The sequence below is a fragment of the Wyeomyia smithii genome, chromosome 3 (genome assembly GCF_029784165.1).
Source record: "Wyeomyia smithii strain HCP4-BCI-WySm-NY-G18 chromosome 3, ASM2978416v1, whole genome shotgun sequence".
In the NCBI taxonomy this organism is placed as follows: Eukaryota; Metazoa; Arthropoda; class Insecta; order Diptera; family Culicidae; genus Wyeomyia; species Wyeomyia smithii.
Window position 1 is genome coordinate 86,679,134 of NC_073696.1, and position 21,602 is coordinate 86,700,735.

The window sequence follows — 21,602 nt, forward strand, 5'->3', positions numbered from 1 at the left end:
TTAATACGAAAAGTTAAAATTCAGTTAGTATAATAACGATAATTTCAGACACATGAATATAATACGAAGTGCATTGGGTGATGGATTCCATGCCTAAATTTATTAATTTTTACTGAACAGTTGATGGAATTCATCTCACTTTAATTCTTCTTCGTTTTGCATTTTGACGTGGGACTTTGTCTTTGTTTACTATACTGGGATGCATTCTGTAAAATTGGAAATGAAACTGGCAAATGCTGCGTCAGATTTCAAACGTTGATAACAGCATAACCACATGATGGATAACAATAACCAATATGTTGTTGGATATATCAAATGTATAACAATTTTGTAATAGTCTAGTTATCATTCTAATTTCATTGCTAAGCGGTTAAATTGATAAAAAGTTTTAATGACAAATTTACGCGAATAATGAACCAATTACATGCGAGCATTCCTAGCACAGACGACGTGAATGGACACCATCCGTTCCCTGTGACATTCTCTGTATTAATATCGAAATAAAAATAGACAGAGTCTCACCGTCCCAATAGGTCAATTTATGTTTGCTTCCATGAGCTTAGACTAATATGATGTCTCGAAGATAAAAGTTTTCCGAAAAGTTTGAAACAATCCCCATTCTTGAACAATTTTTAAACCTGCTGTCAGAACCTACTAAAAACTGATGTCTTGAAAGAAAACATGCCAGTAAAAGCAACAGTACCAGTGTAGTAAGGCGTCGTACACAAATTACTTAACGCTAAAAATCTAGATTTCAGACCCTTTCCCCCCCCCCCCCCCTCTCTATGTAACGATAGATAACGTTCGACATGACTCACTCCCCCTAAAATTACGTTACGCTGATCAGCCAGACCCCCCATCGAAATTTCCAATTTCGAGCAAACATCACAGCCACGTAACTGTCTCTACTACCCCCCCCCCCTCCCCCCTACGTAACAATAAGTAACGCAGCCTCAACTCCCTCCCTCCCCTTCATGCGTTACGTAATTTGTGTACGACGCCTAAAGAACCGTCTCTTATCGTCTATGATTGCAGCGGTACTCTTCTATTCGTACATTGCAGCGGTACATGTCTATTCGTACTGCAGCGGTACTATTCGAATTGCAGTGGTACACTTTTGTTCGTCCATTTCTATTCTTTTGCAATCGATGAAAAACTTGCGTTGCACTGAATAATAGGGCTGGGAAAAAGTTTTTTTGTAAAAAGTATCGAACGGACGGCCGAATATTCGACAGAACATGATGATTAAATGAGAAAAATTAAAAACCAAATTACTCATAAATTAAGATGGATTACCCTAGACAAGTTCTAGTTTAAATCATCATTCGATAATTCGAATATTCGGTAATTTTCAAAAATAATCGTTTCCCAGCCCTATTATTCGGTGCATCTCTATGAGAAACTGCAATGCTGCTGTTGATGGTGATTGAAAGTTTATCTCATAAATATGATTGCCAAAAATTACTCAACAAGAATCGTGAATTTTTGCAACGGATATCTATTCAACTTTATTTTCACTAAATATTCACTAAATAATAGTGACCAAATAGTATCGAAAGAGTAAATTCCTAAATATACACATTTATAGAAGAGTAAGAGCCTTCGATTGCTTGAGAATTTTTTGTTTATTTACTAAGATTCATTCAGAATCTCTTTTTACATTTCAAAAATAGAATTGTTGATTGCTACGATTTTTTTGCTGGAACTTGTTGATAATTTTGTTTAAAATATCTTCTTATGTTTGCCAATTAATAAATCTTTGTAAGGGCTTCCATATTATTTTGAAAGTAAGATCCAAATCATAAATTTGATTCAATCAGAGTTGAATTAGACAAAACCATTCATTATGATAACGTAAGTATTACTGTATTTGGTTTTTGAGGATATAGAGTTAATTCTGACTTTGACGCATTACGAGAAATTCTTGGTGCTTCTTCAACAAGCACGATATGCTTGTGCCTTGTCAAATACATGTTGTTTGCACACAAAAAATACTACAGGCATGATATCGTCAGATATAAACGATATTCTTTCGAGTGTTGTTGAATATATTTCAAAAATTGATTTCAAGGGGAGGCTGAAAATAGAATACGTACAGTCGCTAAGCAAACACATTGATTCTGTCTGCAGACTCTGTATATTTTGTTACAAAAAATCCCCTAATTACAGTGTTCAGTCCCACGTCGCCATTTCATACAACCCTAGGGCTGTATACCTTGTAGTATTATCACTTTAGACACCTGTGATCAGATACGGTTTCTACTTAAAGGCTACTTCAGTGCGTAAAACGATATAGGAGCCAGAAACTGCCAACATCGGATTTTCAAAGGCAAAAAGCAAAGCCCAGGTGATACATTCCTTTAGTTAATTTGTCACAGACTTCATAGCCAACGGGTAATGTAATGTAGCGCCACGCTCTTATTGGTTCTAACGGTTTTTTCCAGCCGAGATCCGAACATGCGATGACTAGCTTGTTGGGTCAGCATCGTACCTTAAGACCAGCTGGAAGGTTGAAGTTACTGAGGTGATGCAAACATGAGAATGCATTACTTTTTTCCGTGTCTTATGCATTCAAAAATTCGAAGTCGGCCATTTCTGGCTCCTATACCGATTCACCTTAAATTGACTGTTAAGCTAATAGCGAAAAAATCTACATTTTCACATCGGACTAATAGGGATAGTGCAAAATCGAAATTTCACAGAAGCCGTGAATCTCGCAAAATTTCGCATCGAATTTACAAAAGCCCTCAAAGTAAATGAAAAAACAGTAATATTTTATGTTATTCATTTCATTTTCTCGGCTCGGATTGGAATTTTTTTCAAGTGGTACAGCGGTTAGATCCATTTGAAACGTAAACTTTACCGCAAAAGATCAAAACAATGGTCGCAATGGTCCAAATCTTACAAAAGGCGTAGATTCTGGCGATTGATGACCTACATGATGGAAATACATAGTGGGTAGCTATAAAATCAAAATTTTAGGATTAACTAAGGGCTTGCAATCGCGGACGTTTTCCTGAACTTTGCCGGTTGGCAATCCAAACTTTAACGATTCTTGCAAATTCGGTAGATGCGGATTGCAGTGTGAACCAGTATAACTTAATTAATACGTACCGACGCAAGAATATGACTGAAAGCAATTTGATACAACATGTACTTTAGGTCGACAATGTACCATAAATCGTTCAACAATGTGAAACCATAAATCGTTCCGTTGAATTACCGTATATTTTTGGAATAAAACAGCTGTGGCTTATTCTATAAAAATTCACTTCGTTTAGTATTTTCAGCAGAAAAGCGTTGTCGCGAAATTGGCGCGAAAGTTGAATATTTTCTATATTGCTACCCGTGGATATTTTTCTTCACTGTCCATCCTAGCTAGGTAAACAAACTGGCTTAGGTAGAGCTACGGGCTGGTTTTCCCTGTTTCGACGGGACGGACATTTTATTGATGTTATAGATCGAATAAAACTAATGTCGTTGTGCTTCTTTCTTGTAAATAAGCTCAACTACTTTAGATTTCAATAATGAGGTATTCTCTCTTCAACTTCAGATTTCGTAAGTTTTAAAATATATCCTCTGAAGCGACTGCCTAAACTTGGTGGCAGTTCCAATTCAAACCTTGTCACATTACGGGAAAGCATGCAACACGTGTTTTGCATTAACAATCAACAGGATTCGTAAAGGAACCCAATATAATTTTATTCTGATTTCTCAACCTGTATAGTGGTGAAAATATTATTTATTCCTTATTTATCCATGTTTGCTATAGAAAGCTCACATGAAAAGGTGAAAGTGGATTACGCATGGGCTCTCCTGTTGGTTGTTTGTAATTATGATCTTCCTTACAATGTCGACTTAACATCAGGTAGTTGCACACCGTGGAATAGGATGAAAATATTCAGCTAAAAATTCATGACAGAAATTTGTGATATAAAAAATGTATTAATTAGGAGGTACTAGATACTAGTCCCCGTGGTTCTGTGGTTAGCGATGTCGGTCGGCTAGCTCTCCCACACGGTTGTGATATCGGGTTCGATTCCCGATCGAGTCGAGGATCTTTTCGAGCTGGAAATTTTCTCGACTCAGCACTGGGGCACGGTGTATCGTTGTACTTATCCTACACATGCAAAATGTGCCAAAAAACAATATCGATAACGAGTTCTCTCAACTAATCTAGTTGATCGAGACCGCTATTAGCCCCAAGGCTAAGCGTGCGATATTGTTATTGTTTTTAGATTTACAATACTAGATAATGTTAACAATACTATATTATGTTACCTTATCAACAGCTTTGTGCACCCGTAGCAGTTTTATATATTTTCTTAGATTTTTCTAACAATACCAAAACTCAATCAAATTTGATCGAACAAGTTTCAAAATACCAAAAAATTATTGAATTTACTTAAAGTGAATCAAATTTAGAGTAAACTATGGTAATCTTGAAGAACTGTGTAAAACCTAATATAAATAACTTCCAGCAAAACCAATTATGTAATACTGATGATTTAACTGGACATTACAAAAAATAAATCCACAGTTATTTTTTATCTCGTGTAACGAACTGAACTGAAAGCGATCGAACAATAATCAAATGAGTGCAAAATTATTGAAGCTAATCTCGTTAGGCAGAAGGATTTTAACTTGAAATATGATTGAAATGTACCATTAGTGCTAGAATCCAATTCTTTTATGACCGACAACCTCTAAATGTGCTGGTGGCCGATCAAATAAACAGCCAAACTAACCAATTCTTTGGAAAAGAAAGTCATCACCATCCGAGCCTTTCACAATTTTATTGTTATTTTCACAGAGTTACATAAGCTGTAGTAAACAGAGCCGTTGCACTGCGTCACTAACTTTCCTGTATTTTTTCAACCGCGAATGAGCTTTCCTCATAGCTAGTAACATTCAAGCCACTCAGCTTGTAGTAGCAGTTTTATTTTTCTTTGCAACCACTACGCGTACCATAAAGTATCGTGTCAACAAGAGCACACGGTGTTGCTGGTTCAAGCAGGTACAGTGGGAAAACTCTGGTGTGCTTGTCTACCTCGTTTGTTTTTACTGGAGTCTACCGCATAGAAAAAGCTGGTACTTCAAGCACTAAAAAATAATTTGCACTGCTGCACAATCCAGCCAGCTTCCCGTTAAAGAGAAGCACATTTCCATAACCAGATAAGTGAACTTTGGTTGGCCAGGTGCGCGGAGCATGCTACTATAAACATGTAATTTTATGATATTGTGCTAAAAGTGGTACAGCGGAACTGGGTGCAAATCATTTCGCCGTGCCAGGCACAGCGCTACATTCTTGTAAAAATATGCTCGCGGAACGTCAGTTCAGTGAGAGCGCTTCTAACAATTGGTTCTGCCTGCCAAGGATGCTTGATGCTTATGGAACGCAGGAGTAAATATGCTTTCAATGAAGGTAATAAGCATGGTAAACCCCCAACCAACGATTGGTTGAATTCTGCGCTGGAAAATATTGTAATTATATTGAGGGCATGAAATTTGATTTGCTGCGGACCGGATCGGAACATTCAAGTGCCCAGGAATCTGTCGCTGTATAATTTTTTTATGTTTTATTTATATTATTTTACTAAGAAATCTCTACATATTCATTGGCGCGAATCATTAGCGGTGTACACTCTTCTGGATAATGTATAATGGCTTTGTTACAACAGTGCATATTGCCGGTCATACCAGTTAAAGTAATTGATGCAAAACACAATAATATTCATGACACATCAATGTCCTTATAAGCTCCACAATAACCCTAGCAAAAGGCAAAAGTAGTACCGAAGCTGTCCGGACCAACAGCAGCATCCTGTGGAGTCGCCATGACCATTATTCCAGTTATTATGGTAGCATCCTTATTTTAACAGACGGTTTTAGCTACGTACTTTATGACGCGACATCCTCTTACGTTGTTTATCCTTTCCGATACCGCTGGGTGTCAAGCGCTAACGACAGCAGCGGCTCCAGGACTGGGGACTCTCCGACAAGCAATTTTGAGAACTATATAAACCATTTAGTTAATTAACAATTATCCTTGGCAAAATCCGTTTGAACACCCCTCACACTACGTCTCCCCCAGTGGAAACAGTTTCCGGCTCAGGAATGTGTGCAAGCCAAGCGATAGGCAAACAACGACACAGGGGGCTCATCAGCCGAAGGTTAACGGTCAATTATGTCGCGGAAGCAATGCAAGTTACTTCCCGGGGTAACTAAACTAACCACTTGCAATAATCGAAGCTAACTGTGGTTCCGCGATAGGCCACTGCTGCCGGAGGGAACTTCACTAATTAATTGGCGATAAAGTTTTATCCCCTGCTAGTTTCAGCCATTTGGTGCTGAAACGAGAAGTTATAGTTCACATATGTTATGCCTAGAGTTTATTGCGTCGCTGCCAAGAAAAATGGTTTATTTTTTTCGGCGCCAGTGTCGTGCAAGTAAATAATTTTTCAAAGAATTGAAAAACTAATATTTCAATCCTGAGAATTTTTGAGAATTTTGCAAATTATATTACTTTAAAAATATCATTCTCCGCATAGTACCGCAAAGTTCCAACAACTTAAATCTCCAGTCTCAACCATATTATGTTTTGTATGCAAGATATAAATGTTTTCATTCACATTTTGCAGCCAAACCAAAACCTCTAGAAGAAAAACATAGTAGAGTGCTTGGTCCCTGATTATGACGGTGGCTGCTACCGTGATGTTTTCAGCTTCGAAGAAGACGAAGAGTTTCACAAGATTCCGGTTCACGATTGTCAAATAACGAGAGAAGAAACCAAGCACGTGGACTGTGGTGGCTCAATGTACGCTGCGAATAAAAGTTACTAGGAATACTCAGAAAAAAGGATGCTCGTTTTGCTAAAACTTGCATTGATTGTTTGACTCAAGTTGGACATGGAAAAACACATAAAATACGAGGCAAGAACAAAGCTATAAAATCTTCCGATAGAACTTTCAAGATTACTTGATTTCAAAGGTCATTCGAGAGAAATCAACAAATGTTCAAACGCTTTTCTAATCTAAAGAGAAAACTTATCTGTATCATGCGAACGAAAAGAAGAATGTCAAATTAGCATGAAGAAATATTGATCTTTTTTCTTTCACTAAAATAATGTTTTATAATTTTGTCGTTACAATTTCTTTACATCATGAATTCGAGATAATAAAAAAAATTGTAAATAGACTTATATGTTCCTCTTTCTATTATATTCTGAATGATTTTGTATTGAGAATGTTCAAAAGTCAATACCGTGGCCAACTCGAAGCGTTTCAGGCAGATAAGTTAGATTAATGCTATGTTAAATGAGGAGGATTTGGCGAACAGACATAATTAAACGTTTCCATTTAACCGCAACGAACAAAACATACGGGTCCCATATCCATTACTCAAGTTTTAATGAATTGTCCGCTATCACTTATACATAGCTTCAGTTATTATTTATGATATAAGCCCTCATGGTTTTTATACGTAGTTGAAAAACACAAAGAACGGAAAAGGCTTTAAATGAACTTTAATAAATCAACTTATTAAAGTGTTGTTAACTGAGGGTCAGTTAAGCGACTAAGGCGATTAAGTCTTATTCGGATAGTCCAAACAGGTCTGCCGGTAGCTGAATTGTCAGGATTTGGATGTAAAAATTAACTTAAAATTAAAATGGTAATATTAAGTTGGATATTATTTTAACTCAGTAAACTTGATTTGAAATTGCCTGAATAGTAACATAAAATTTCTCATTCCTTAAGTATTTATGTCGCTCAGAAGTTTTTTTTTTCTTGAATATTTTACTAACTAATGTTTCTGACTCCGTTTCTCCCTTCCTTACAGAGCAAGGCGGTCTGACGATTGTACGGCGTACCAACAGCAGAAAGAACACGCACACCCTGCTTCAGCAGCAGGAACCACTTGACATTGATACAGACTATCAGAGCCAGCAGCAGCAGCAGCGCCAGCTACTGGAGGAGGGGGACGAGCCGCAACAGCAACCACTCTCGGCAAGTGAACTCGCGTACGTCAACAGTCAGCTAAGCCGGGAGCTCGCGAGTATGCAACCGACGGCCGGATCCGGATCCGGAACGTCACCGTCTAGTGCCGTCGCCGTCGTGAGCCGCGCCGATCCTGCCACCGGGGATGACATGGACAATGTTGACTTGGCCACCGACAATTTGCCGGCGGTCGATACTCCAGATGCATGTGATAAAGCCGCGCTAAGGTAGGTGTTTTGTGTTTCTTTGGATGAAAAAAAAAATTATAAACTATATCAATGCAGCGGTAGATGAAAAAGCCAATGGAAAACCGAAATCAAAATGTATTTTAAGTCGTTCAACTCCGGTTCTGGATTTCAGTACTCTGAAGAATTTAAAAAAAAAAACTCTATAGCTTGGAAGTTATTTACTTTTTTACATTACTAAAAGCCTATTTTCAACAATGATCCACTTTCGTTACCCTCAGTCATTTTCAATCAGATACATTAGAGTGCACCACACTCTATTATACTTTATAGAATATTGATATATTTGTTTACCACTATATCACCACGGACTGCATAGTATTTCATCACACTTCAGTGAATTTCACAAAACTATCATCAAGACACTTCGGTAATTGTTTCATTGTCTTCACTTTCGCCTATAAAATATCGCAGCAGTGGAACTGTTTCGCTTCTCTCAATCGAAGCAGCTCCATTTCACACAGTAAGTCGAAGAAAATACATTTTCTATGAATGGATTATTGTTTCAAAAGTGTTATAATCAAACCTGATGAGAAAAGAAATGCTGACAAAGCCGTTATGAATATACGAAATAGAAATATGAGATATAGGTACGTCTACGAAAGTTATGGTGGAACTGACTACGTATTCCTACTGTTCAGGAACAGAGCGTTTCCATCCCAAATGATCTGAAAAATCGCCAAAATCAATTCGATCATTTTTTATTTGAATGGAACTTTTCACACGTATTTAACTTAGTATGCTGAATATTTTCCGCGGGTGGAGGAATTTTCCAGACTCAAGACTAATTTACTAAAAGGGTGTCATTCTACATAATGCATTTTGACATAGGTTTTGTTAAAAGCATTGTTGCTTAGAAACCATTGGTTGTACATAAAAACTGTCTGAAAACTTATTGTAGGAAACTAATAAAAGCTTACAAAAAATTCATGAAAAAAAATTATTAAAGAACTTCCTCATTAACACTAAATTTTAATTTACAAAAAAAGGAGTTAATTTGTTAGAGGAGATTCAGTTCCACAAAAAATACAAGTTCAACATTATTTTTAAATATTTGTATTCCATGAGTTTTAAAAAATCGAAAACCCTAATAATTAACTACGTGATTGCATCCGTTTTAAAGTTATTTCAAATTAAATTTTAGAAAATTATAAAATAAACACTTAATAATACAATAAATCAAAATAGGTTTACACTACCCACCATACGTTTGGAATTGCTTAGCTGAGTATTGCAACACCCAGTTTGAAAATTCCAATAACCCGAGAAGATAAGCATCACCTACAGTGGGGAGATTTATGTAATTGTATTTCATGAATTCGAAAACCTAGAAATTTTTTTTTTTTTTAAGTTTCAACTTTTTTGCCTTTCTCCTAGAAAGGTATAGCAATCACTTGCAAAACCGAAAGTATAAAAGTGCTCCAAAGGGCCGAATGGCATATATCACTCGGCTCAGCTCGACGAGCTGAGCATTTTCTGTATGTGTGTGTGTGTGTTTATGTGTGTGTGTATGTGTGTGTGTATGTGTGTGTGTATGTGTGTGTGTGTATGTGCAGATTTTTATTCTCACTCACTTTTCTCAGAGATGGCTGGACCGATTTTCATGAAATTAATTGAAAATGAAAGGTCTTGTTGCCCCATAAGACCCTATTGAATTTTATTGTAATCGGATTTATAGTTTAGAGGTGATGTTTAAAAATGTGAAAATCATGAAACATCAATATCTCAGAAACTACACAACCGATTTGAACAAAATTGGTCTCAAAAAAACGGGCTACCTAGAAAATCTTTAAGTTTTGAATTCCATAAAGATTGAAATTGTGGTTCAAAAGTTATGAAAAGAAACGTGTTCTGAAGACTGTTTAATCTCACTCATGTTTCTCAGAGATGGCTGATCAGTATCAAATGGAAGGTCTAATTGCCCCATAAGACCCAATTGATTTGTTTTGCAATCGGACTATTACTTTGCCTGTTATGTTTAAAAATGTGAAATCTAGCTATGCAAAGGAACATATTCCGAAGACTACTAATTAGTGTCAAATGAATGGTCTAGCTGCCTCAGAAGACCCCATTGAATTTTACTGTAATCGAACTGTAACTTCATTTGTAACGTGCCGACTTGTGAAAATCACGAAAGTTCATTATCTCAGAAACTACACAACCGATTTGATTATTATTATCAGATGAGCGGGCTAGTTAAGGGTTAACTGATGAATTATGATTGAATACGTGGTTTCAAAGTTTGGCTGCCCTACACGTTCCCATTTCATTTGATTATAATCGAACTTAAGCAACCGTTATGTAATCAATTGTGAATAAAACAACGAAAGTCTATTATCTCAAAGATTACATGACTTATTTGAACATAACTAGTGTCATACGAACGAGTCATCTCTCAAACTTACAAATAACAAACTTCATAACAATTTGATATGTGGCTCAAAAGTTATGGAAAGAAGAGAAATTCAAAGACTATTTAAAACTATACCTGCTTTGATCGATATATGTGGCCCCAACATCATTTAAATGTGGTGTCGTACTATTTGAACGTTCCAAGTTCATTGATTCCTTGCGGTTTGTTTGAAGTCTGCAAATGCACGACGAATCGGCCATAGGGTATGATCAAAGTCAAATAACAAATCGTTTGAAATGATTGGTTTTATCGAAATGACAACATCCTCGTCTTTTGGCTTCTGTAACAACAATATCGCACGCAAGCCTGGGGGGCTAATGCGGTCTCGATCAACTAGATTAGTTGAGAGAATTCGTTATCGATATTGTTTTTGGCACATTTTGCATGTGTAGGATAGGTACAACGATACACCGTGCCCCAGTGCTGAGTCGAGAAAATTTCCAGCTCGAAAAGATCCTCGACCTGATCGGGAATCGAACCCGATATCACAACCGTGTGGGAGAGCTAGCCGACCGACATCGCTAACCACAGAACCACGGGGACCACATTGGCTTCTGTACATCGCCTTAATTCTGAATATATTCATATTGGGTGGTATTCTGTCATTATCAGCAGACTCTCTGGCATCAATCTGGCACCGGAAATACCCATATTGGGAGGTGATTTTGGCTGTCTTCCAGAAACAAAAAGTGGTCGTCTTTAAATTCAAAATGGTGTCCAGGGTCAATGTTTGATTTCTATGCATCATCTCGATTACGGAAATATCCATATTGAGTATTATTCGGTCATTTCCGACTGTTGCCTATAAGTTGCCATTTATCAATTCAAAATGATGCCTGAGGTCAATTGTTAGCTCCTTGCATCATTCTGGTTCCAGAGATACTCATATTGGATAGTATTTGTTTATTCTAGGCTGTTTTTCACAAACCGGTAGTCGCCATCTTGGATTTCAAAATGGTATTTAGGATACTGGTTAAAGAAAAACTCATATTGGGTGATATTTGGTCACTTTGGACTGTTTTTCAGAAGCCGAAAGTCGTCATTTTGGACTTTAAAATTGCCTGTGAAATCAATTTCTGTCATCTGGGCGTAATTCTGGTTCCGAAAATATTCATATTGAATGGTATTTGGTCATTTCCGGCTGTTTGCCAGACACCGGAAGTCACCATCTTAAAATTCAAGATTGTGTCTGTGATCAATTTTTAGCTTCTGTGCATCTCTCTGGTTCCAGAAATACTAATATTTAATGGGAATCGTCCATTTCAGGCTGTTTTCTAGAAACCGGAAGTTGCCATCTTACAATTCAAAATGTTGTCTGAAGTCGACTTGTGGCTCCAGTGCATCATTACGGTTCCGGAAATACCCATATTGGGTGGTATTTGGTCATTTGCCGCTGTTTTTCCGACACCGGAAGTCGCCATTTTGGATTTCATAATGGCATTTGGAGACAATTTCTGGATTTTGAACGGCATACTGGTTAAACAAAAACTCATATTGGGTGGTATTTGGTCATTTTCTGCTGTTTTCAGAAACCGGAAGTCGCCATCTTAGTATTTAAAATGCTATCTGTGGTCGATGTTAGCTCCTGTGTATGATTCTAGATCCGGATATTATTATATTGGGTGGAAGTCGGCAATTTTCGGCTGTTTTCCAGAAACCGGAAGTTGCCATCTTTCAATCCAAAATGTTGTCTGAGGTCGATTATGGAACATATTTGTTACCACTAAAAACATTCACCTGCCAATATGGTTCCATTTAGTTGATTAGTTCGCGAGATGTGCAGAAATTTGTGAAGCAACATGTACTTCCAGAAGAGGGAGGGGCGTCAAACCATTATGGACATATTTGTTACCTCTAAAAACATTCACATACCAAATTTGGTTGTATTTTCTTGATTGGTTCTTGAGCTGTGCGAAATTTGTGTTTCATTTTCATGGGATCCCTCCCTTATATAAGAAGGAGTCGGGTTTCAAACCATTATGTACATATTTGTTACCACTAAAAACATTTACCTGCCAAATTTTGTTCCATTTGGTTGATTAGTTCTCGAGATGTGCACAAATTTGTGTTTCATCCAACTATTATGGACATATTAGTTACCCCTTAAAACATCCACATGCCAAATTCGGTTTCATTTGCTTGGTTTGTTCTTGAGTTGTGCAGAAATTTATGTTTCATTTGTATGGGACCCCTCCCTTCCAGAAGAGGGAGGGGTCTCAAACTATCATAGGAACCTTTAACGGCACCAAAAACCCCTACATTCAAATTTTCATGTCGATCGATCCGGTAGTTTTCGGGCCTATATGGATCAGACAGACAGACAGACTAGACTGCATTTTTATATGTAAAGATTACAACATCAATATTTTAGAACCTAAAGAGTGAATATACATTTAATGGATTGAAACGTTCATGTAAATCTATTTTTACCAATAAAAAATTTATGAGAAAGGCTGGGTCTGAGCGCTAGGTGGATTAATATAGGTTTTTATTTTTTGATTATCCAAGTTCAAATCAATGTTAAGGTAATTTTTTGTGGTTTTCACAATGAATATATTTTTCAGAATTGGGGTTTTTCAAGATATTCAATTTATAATAAACCTGTCTTTGAGCTAAAAATAAAAACTCATTAAACCTGTCTGAATGATTTTTTGAAGACTTATTAGATATAGAGTAATAATAATAATTATTAATTTTTTATTCATTTTTTTATTTTGTTTTTTTTTTTTTTTTTTTGAAGAACAAAATTACCAACGACTCTATACATCAAACAAACCGCCCAAAAAAAAATCTTTACAAAATTTGAGCTATTAATATTCCTATTACTCCATGACCCAACTGTCATCAAATTTTAGCTTACCTTTTGTAGATTTTGCAGGCAAAAACATGATTTTTTTTTAAATAAATTATAAAAAAAATTTTAATCTTATTTTTATATCTTTTCTTTGAATTTTTTTTACAGTGTATTTTTTTTCGGAAGTAAAAGACTACTATTTTCAACTCTGCCGGAGACGTCATACCGATCAAACAAACCATCCTAGCTCTATAATTATTTTTGTTCACTAATACCATTTTTACACAAGTTCACTTTTTTCAAAAATTAGTCGCGTTAAAAAAATATTACTAGAAAAGCTTCAACCAAATCGAAAATGGTCGATTAGAACAGATGTCTTATGTGGTTTAAAATTGTTTCACTGATCCTGTAAATATTCACTTTGTAGTGTCGAGGCATTTGGGTGTTGAAGTAAAACAACAGACAATTGTATACATGGCGGTTTAACCCCATGTATGGTGGGCGACTTTCCCCCAGTGGAACAATTTCATATTCCACCGAAAAAGTAGTCAAAATTACAAGATTACTCACGGCCTTCGATATTTCCGAAAGAAGACAGATTCAGGCAAGCGATTAAACGTATATTCACGAATGAAACTATAAATTTTTAGACAGAAAAACCTTAAGTCCCGTTGCCGCAAAACAACAGCGCATTGACTGGTTGCCAGCTGAAAGGTTGTTTTTGATTAATTCTGTGACCGTTCGTGCACTATAAAAAATAGTAGTGCAAAATGTTATGTAATTGTACTCAAAGATGACTAAAACAAGATACCTGACTCTTGCAGAACTCATCGGACATGATTGTCGCTGCGCGTGAGCAGATGTCGAACTAATTTTTACACTGTTAATATGATGTATACTCAACGTCAAAATCAACTGACGACAAGGCCAATACATGGCTGCTGTAAGGTGAAACAATTTTTTTCAGTGCCTTCAGAACTTCTTGATAACCGCTATGAGCACGTTCTTGCCGAGGTTAATAAAGCAACAATCGGGTGCCTCGGTGAACCTGACCATGAGCACAATGGTTCTGAAACCTGGCTTGCGACATATCAAACTTTAAGTTTTGGTAGAATGGGATTTGAAAATAAATATAACCCCTCAATATAAGCCCCCACTCCGATACTCAATTTCACACTTTTTTGTTGTACTTTGAAGGGCAAAAAATATGGCTTTAGCATTTAGTGCAAAAAATGACAATATCATTAATCTGCATGTTATCTTAAGCGTCGAGTTGACCAAACTGCTACACCCTTTTCATATACAATCCTGAACAGCTCAACGTTCGATGACGGACCATGCACGATAAATCGGTTTTGCTCATAGTGACAATTTTATGAGAATTTAAGTCATAAGTTGGCAGCACTAACCGTCGAAAATCGGTCGTGTTCAAAATGTATGAAAAATATGGAAGTTAGGTATCTTCTTCTAGTTATCTTTGTTATACTGTAACAAACATGTTAAAGAAAATTTTCAATTATTATATAACTTGGTAGTAAAACTACGGTGGACGGTCTCATCCCGCTGGGCGGTCTCACCCTGTTTACCACTACTACTACCTTTTTATCGATTACTTGTTCCCAAGGTCCGATTGAGCTAAAATATTGAGAAGACGAACTTTTGAGCACTACTTATAGGCGAAATTTGAAAAGTTGATTTCTGTTGCCACCCAAATGAACACTCGACTAAGTTCGACAAACTGAATATTTTCTGCGTGCCCAAAAAGAATGACAAACAAATAAAAAACGCGGGCATCCTCGTCGACAGCATACATCCAACGAGTGCGGGGCCTGCCTCGGAGTCAACGGCCTCCGTCGGGATTTCTGCTAAATATAGTCTTCACTGGTCGTTCTTTCGGCATTCCAGCAACATGCCCAGCCCACTGCAACCTGCCCTGGTTTATCCGCTTAACTATATCCGCCGATTTGTACACCTGGTACACTTCATGGTTCGTGCGTCTGCGCCAAACACCATTTTCTAGTTTGCCGCCAAGGATTGAACGCAAACCCTACGCTCAAAAACAACAAGAGCTCGCCGATGACTTCATGGCCATGGAGGGCCACGGAAAGAATTAGTGTTTTGTAGAGTGCAAGTTTAGTACGGGTTTGTAGACTACGAGACTCCAGCTGGTTACGCAATCCGTTAAAGGCCCTGTTTGCAGCTGCTATTCGCCTTTTTATCTCATTGCTAACCTCCTTGTCACATGGCACTAATGTACCCAGGTAAATAAATTCGTCGACTACTTCAAAAGTTTCCCCATCTAACACCACCTCAGCACCAACATCCGTCGGTCTACCACGTTCTCTACCAGCCACCATGTATTTCGTTTTGGCAGAGTTAATTATGAGCAGCTTCCCTCCTGAGAGGTTCGAAGGCCTCTTCCACTGCGCTACGGTTAATACCAATAATGTCGATGTCGTCCGCAAAACCTAGAAACATGTGAGAATTTGTAATGGTGGTGCTGCTTCTTTGCACGCTGGCCCTCCGTATGGCAACGTCACGAAAGGTCCGATATCTCACCGGCTAGTCTGACGCATGATGTAGAGTCTTCAAGGGTGGCACGTATCAGCCTAATTAGTTTTGTTGGGAAACCATGTTCGAGCATAATTCGCCATAACTCATTTCCCTTTACTATAGTGTAAGCAAAGCGTAGCCTTGGTGCTACATTCCGACTCGGATCTCGACCTTCTGTTTATTTATACACAGACTTCGCAGCCGACTTTTTAGTGTACAGGACAATTGCGGGGCTAGCGCTATGATCCTACTGACACTAACAGTCTCTCCCGAGCCGAGACTCGAACCTACCACGACTGGCTTGTTAGGCGAGCATCGTACCTCGAGACCATCTGAGAGATTAATTTACTCGTACGCTCCCCTAAAGTCAATGAAAAGACGGTGCGTCTGCAGGTTGAATTCTCGAAATTTAGGAGCGTCTCCCTCAACAACCACATTGGTAATCGTCAACAAAGGCCTCCGACAACGGCCTCAGTCTATGGAACAGAATACGGGAGAGAATTTTGTAAACGGTGTTGAGAAGGGGTATGCCCCGATAATTACTACAGTCCAGACGGTGGCCTTTCAGACATCTGAGACCCTCCAACCAGTCCGAAAGCATTTCTTCATTGGACCACCACTTAGCATGATCCGGTGTAAGGCACGATACAGCTGTTCGCTGTAGTTCAGCTGGAATGTCGTCCTTACCAGCTGCCTTGCAGTTCCCGGGTCCACCACTCTGCCATCATCCTCAATCATCATTCTGCTCCTTTCGAATATGCTGTTTTCTTCACCATTCAACAGCACACTAAAGAAACATCCATAAATGACGTAGCTTTTGTTAGGTTTTTTTGTATACAATTTATCAGGCTGTAGATGAAAATATTGTGCTTAATTCTCAACACACATATACGGTCACTGATCGGCCTTCATCTAATGACACGCTTCATCTGTTTCCCTATGAGCACGAAACCGACTCCCCTTCCTGCTTTCACACCGCCACTGTAGTAGATGTGGTACTTAAATGAGAATATATAATAGGATCTACTGGCCGGAATTCGCATTCTTCCGTTTCCGGCCACCTCACCTCCTGTATGGCAGCAACCTCCACATTCACCTTCTGCAGCTCTCTAGCCAGGATACCTGCACGTGCTTGTTCGAGTAGAGTCCGTACATTCCAAGTACCGAGTTTCCAATAATCGCTGTCCTTTTTCGTTCGTCTAGGTCCATGCCGATTATTCCGTTACGTATTTATATCTGTATTGTTCGTAGTATTTAATATTCAGTATGCTGCTTTACTAGGGCTGCGATACTTAGTCTCGCGACGGGGCTGCCGTCTTAGATATAGCGGGCGAGGCACCGCGTTTCGTAATTCAGCCACCCGCTCCGGATCAGACGCTGTTGTACGCCGCCTCTAACATGGGGATCGTATCTCGGTCGGAACCTCGTGGAGGTTGGGATAGGAGTTGCTGGACAGAGGTTAATGACCACAATGGGATCTCTGGGGTTGCTCTGCCGTTGACCAACCTCATAACTTCTATATATTAAAATGTGAAAATAACGATACCCGATTAAACGATCACAACAAACGGGTAACACAAATATTTCTGAAGTTGATAAAAATAACAAAGCCTGGAATATGCTTGAATGTTTAAAAGTGTGTGTTTTGAAAGCATATTTATAAAAAAAAACTGTTATTCAATTATAAAAATATTGTACATTCTAACTAATTCTGATCTTTTTTTGCCAAAAACTTTACAAAACTTGCTATAATTTGTTAAAATCAGCAAACAATTTTGATAGGAATTTTGATATTTTAACTATTAACGAGACCAAGTTTAGAACACAAGTTGATACAAGAAGTTCGAAACAAAATATCAAGATTTGTTATAATCCCGATATTTTTGACTGATCGGGTATTCTATTATCCCAGAGATTACGTAGCCGATTTGGACAAAATTGGTGTCAAAATAATATGCTGTCTGAATAAAGCGGATCTGAGTACGTTAACTGGCCTACTGACTGGACACTGTCCGAGTAGGTATCACCTTAAAAAAATAGGTAAACTGACAGATGACATATGTCGTTTCTGTAATTCTGAAGTAGAAACCTCGGCACACTTACTATGCCAATGCAGCGCATTGATTCAGCGAAGACTGCGTATTCTTGAAAAAGGTGTCTTTACGCCTAACGAGATATGGTCTGCTGAACTAACGAAGGTAAGGAACTTCATCAAAGAAGCCATACCTTCTTGGGGTGAAATGCAAAGTCTGAAGGCGACTATCACTGATACCCATAGTGAAGGAACGATCTGACAGTGCATATAAAGTAACGCGGAGTATACCACAATATATCTAACTAATGGTAGCAGTGGTCATAGGCTCCTACAAGGAAAAAATATATGCTGTCTCTCAAAATCTTAAGTAATGAAACTCATAAAGCATTAACTCATTTTTAGAGGGAAAACCCAAAATATTCCACCTAGCGGTCAGACACAGCCTTTCTCATACGAACTTATTATTCATTAAAATAGATTTACACGAACACTTCAATTTCCAGAAAAAATACAACTTGATAATATTTGCTGAATTTTTTTTTTCACTCTGAATAACAAATTTGTAGTAGCCAACTTCTATTGCGCAATCGTCACACTTGACGTGAAGAATGCGTTCAATACCGCCAGTTGGGACTCCATAGCGCTTGCGCTCAGGAGCATCCATGTACCCGTGTCGCTGTACAAGATTCTGGAAAACTACTTCCAGAACCGAGTACTTGTTTACAACACGAAGTGCATCCCAATTACCGCAGGAGTTCCGCAAGGTTCTATCCTGGGACCGGTGTTGTGGAATGTCATGTATGACGGGGTGTTGAAACTCAAGTTTCCTGTAGGAGTTGTGATCGTCGGCTTTGCAGACGACATAACGCTAGAGGTCTACGGCGAGTCGATCGAGGAGATCGAGTTGACGGCCGTGCACTGTATACGCAAGGTCTAAGACTGGATGCACTCCAGGAAACTGGAGTTAACGCACCATAAGACGAAGGTCACGGTTGTGAATAACCGCAAATCAGAGCAACAGGCGGTGGTCACAGTTGGAGACTGCACCATCACCTGGAAGCGATCTTTGAAGCTCTTTGGGGGTTATGGTTGACGATAAGCTCACATATAAGAGTAACGACAACTATGCTTGCAAGAGGGCTTCAACGGCTATTGCAGCACTATCTTGAATGATGTCGAATAGCTCAGCAGTGAATGGCAGCAAGCTTAAACTTCTTGCCAGCGTGGTTTTGTCCATACTTAGGTATGGAGGCCCAGTGTGGTCCAAAGCGCTAGGTACTAAAAGTTATCGTGGTAAACTGGAAAGTACCTACAGGCTCATGTGCCTGAGGATTGCGAGTGCGTTCCGTACAGTGTCATACGATGCAATCTGCGTCCTGTCCGGCATGATGCCTATCAGCATAGCCATTAGGGAGGACGTAGAATGCTTCGACCAACGTGACACAAGGGGCATACGAGTTACCAGAAGATTACTATCGATGATCAGATGGCAGAAGGAATGGTCCAACTCCACGAAAGGTAGATGGACGCGCCGACTTATTCCGGTGGTATCCGGGTGGGTCGAGAGACGCCATGGAGAAGTTAATTTCCACCTGACACAGATTTTGTCTGGTCATGGTTACTTCAGGTTCGGGCATGCGGAGTCCCCCATGTGCCCCGAGTGCCTGGATGCGAAAAAGACTGCTGAGCATGTCTTCTTCGTATGTCCTCGTTTTGCGCGTGCGCGGAGCGACATGATGGTAATGAGAGGGCCAGAAACTACTCCGGACAACCTAGTTCAGAGGATGTGTGACCACTCGAACATCTGCAGGGCGGTTTGTGCAGCTGCCTTTCAAATAGTCCTAGAATTGCCAAGCAGGCGACAGGTTGACCACCAACCCGCCAGTGTTAGCTAACTGCCAGTCTCCAGGTTAGTTAGCTAATTAGATATGAGACTTGTAGAACCAGGAGGTTGCAAAAAGCATAAAAGCCGCTCCCCGAAGCAATACATATCGGTTGTCCCGGGGAGTATTGTGGGCTGGAGACTGGAGGGGTTTTAGTAGGTCTGGTCACTGATTCAAACCAACCCCACACTCCCTGACGTTGATTTGGAAAGCCTTTCATATAACACTGATTTTCTGAAAACCGATCCAGCCATCGCTGAGAAACATGAATGAGATTAAACGGTATACAGAACACGTTTCTTCCTATAACTTTTGGACCACATATCCAATCTTTATAAAATTCAAAACTTAAGGGTTTTTTCGGTAGTCCGTTCGACGGACTATCGGAGATTGCGGGTTCGAGTCCCGTCTGGACGACGAAAATTTGTTCTACGTCTAAATCGCATCCTCAGCCCGTGTTCATTATTAGCATCCTTAAAGAAATCACATACATTACCTACTTTATAACTTGAAATTTCTAGGATTGACAAAATTATCCAAGAATCAGAAATGTGCCCTATTAAATGCAAAAACTTTAAAACAACCCGGTTTTCACTTATGCTTTTAAAATGAATTTACTCAAATAATAAAAATTATGATATACAAAACTATTTTTAAAATATAAAAACAAATTTTTGTGTGCGAAATTTCATTCAGATTCCAGGTTATATTCTAACAAACTATTTTGTAGTGTCTTTGTTAGTTCGTGGTAAAAATTTGGGTTCCTTCATTTGCTCAGCTTAATGACTTGGAATAATATGAGGTTCGTCGTACGAAAATTATATTAAATACTGCTTATCAAGATTCATATCCATTCTGTGCCGAACACGCATCAGTACTGGACGTGTTTGGTGATCGGTCCGATAGAGTATAAAACAAAAGACGTGTGAACAAGTGTTGGCATTGTTTGCCTGGTCGAGTGAAATAAATCCGGGTTCAAGGTCGTTCCTTTGTGCAACTGTTTCGCATCGTGACTGCCAGCTGGTGCGTAAGCCGATTTGGCTGCTGGCTGGATTGTGCTACAGCAGTGGACGAGACACAAACGAGGAAAAAGAAGAAGCCATCAGTGTCAGCGAGTCGTATCGCTGTGTGGAGTGATCTCACACCTGGCTCGCTGCTGGTGGCTGTTTGGTGCTGCTGTATTGGTGCTGCTGGCTGTAACGGCTGCTACTTCGAACGATCGGACAACCAACCTTACTGGAAGGGAGAAATAAAAAGGTACGTGTTCTTGTCAGCGCTAGTGCGCTAAACATAGCGCGATGGATGTAGATCCCTCGCCTCCCGCGCCACCATCCCCGAACCCCTCTGACCCTGACCCTTCTGTTACCCCCTCCCCTGTTCATTCTTCAGTCCCCCCTCGCCCCAGGCTTTACCCAGACGGAGCCCAGGGCAGCTATACTGTTTATTTTCGGCCAAAGGCAGGACCGAAATCGAAAAAGTTGAACCTCTTGCAGATTTCTAAAGACCTGACGAAGGAGTACAAGGGCGTGACCGAAATTTCCAAGGTCCGGCCTAACAAGCTCCGTGTCGTGGTCGGTAACCTGAAAGAGGCCAACGATATAGCTTGCTCTGAGCTCTTCACACGCGAGTATCGCGTTTACATACCCGCACGAGACGTGGAGATCGACGGTGTCATAACCGAT

At 39.2% G+C, this 21,602-nt stretch overlaps 1 protein-coding gene across 10 annotated transcripts in view; it reads left to right on the top strand.

Annotated features, from left to right (window-relative positions):
* The window catches only part of LOC129727122 (dual specificity calcium/calmodulin-dependent 3',5'-cyclic nucleotide phosphodiesterase 1A-like), a 601,383-nt gene that overhangs the window by 469,543 nt on the left and 110,238 nt on the right, over positions 1 to 21,602 (top strand). For all 10 annotated transcript variants that reach the window (XM_055684608.1, XM_055684609.1, XM_055684600.1 and 7 more), the window contains one exon: positions 7,840 to 8,224. In XM_055684608.1, the coding sequence (XP_055540583.1) occupies positions 8,058 to 8,224 (167 nt within the window). In that variant the 5' untranslated portion in view covers positions 7,840 to 8,057. The remainder of the gene's footprint in view (positions 1 to 7,839; positions 8,225 to 21,602) is intronic.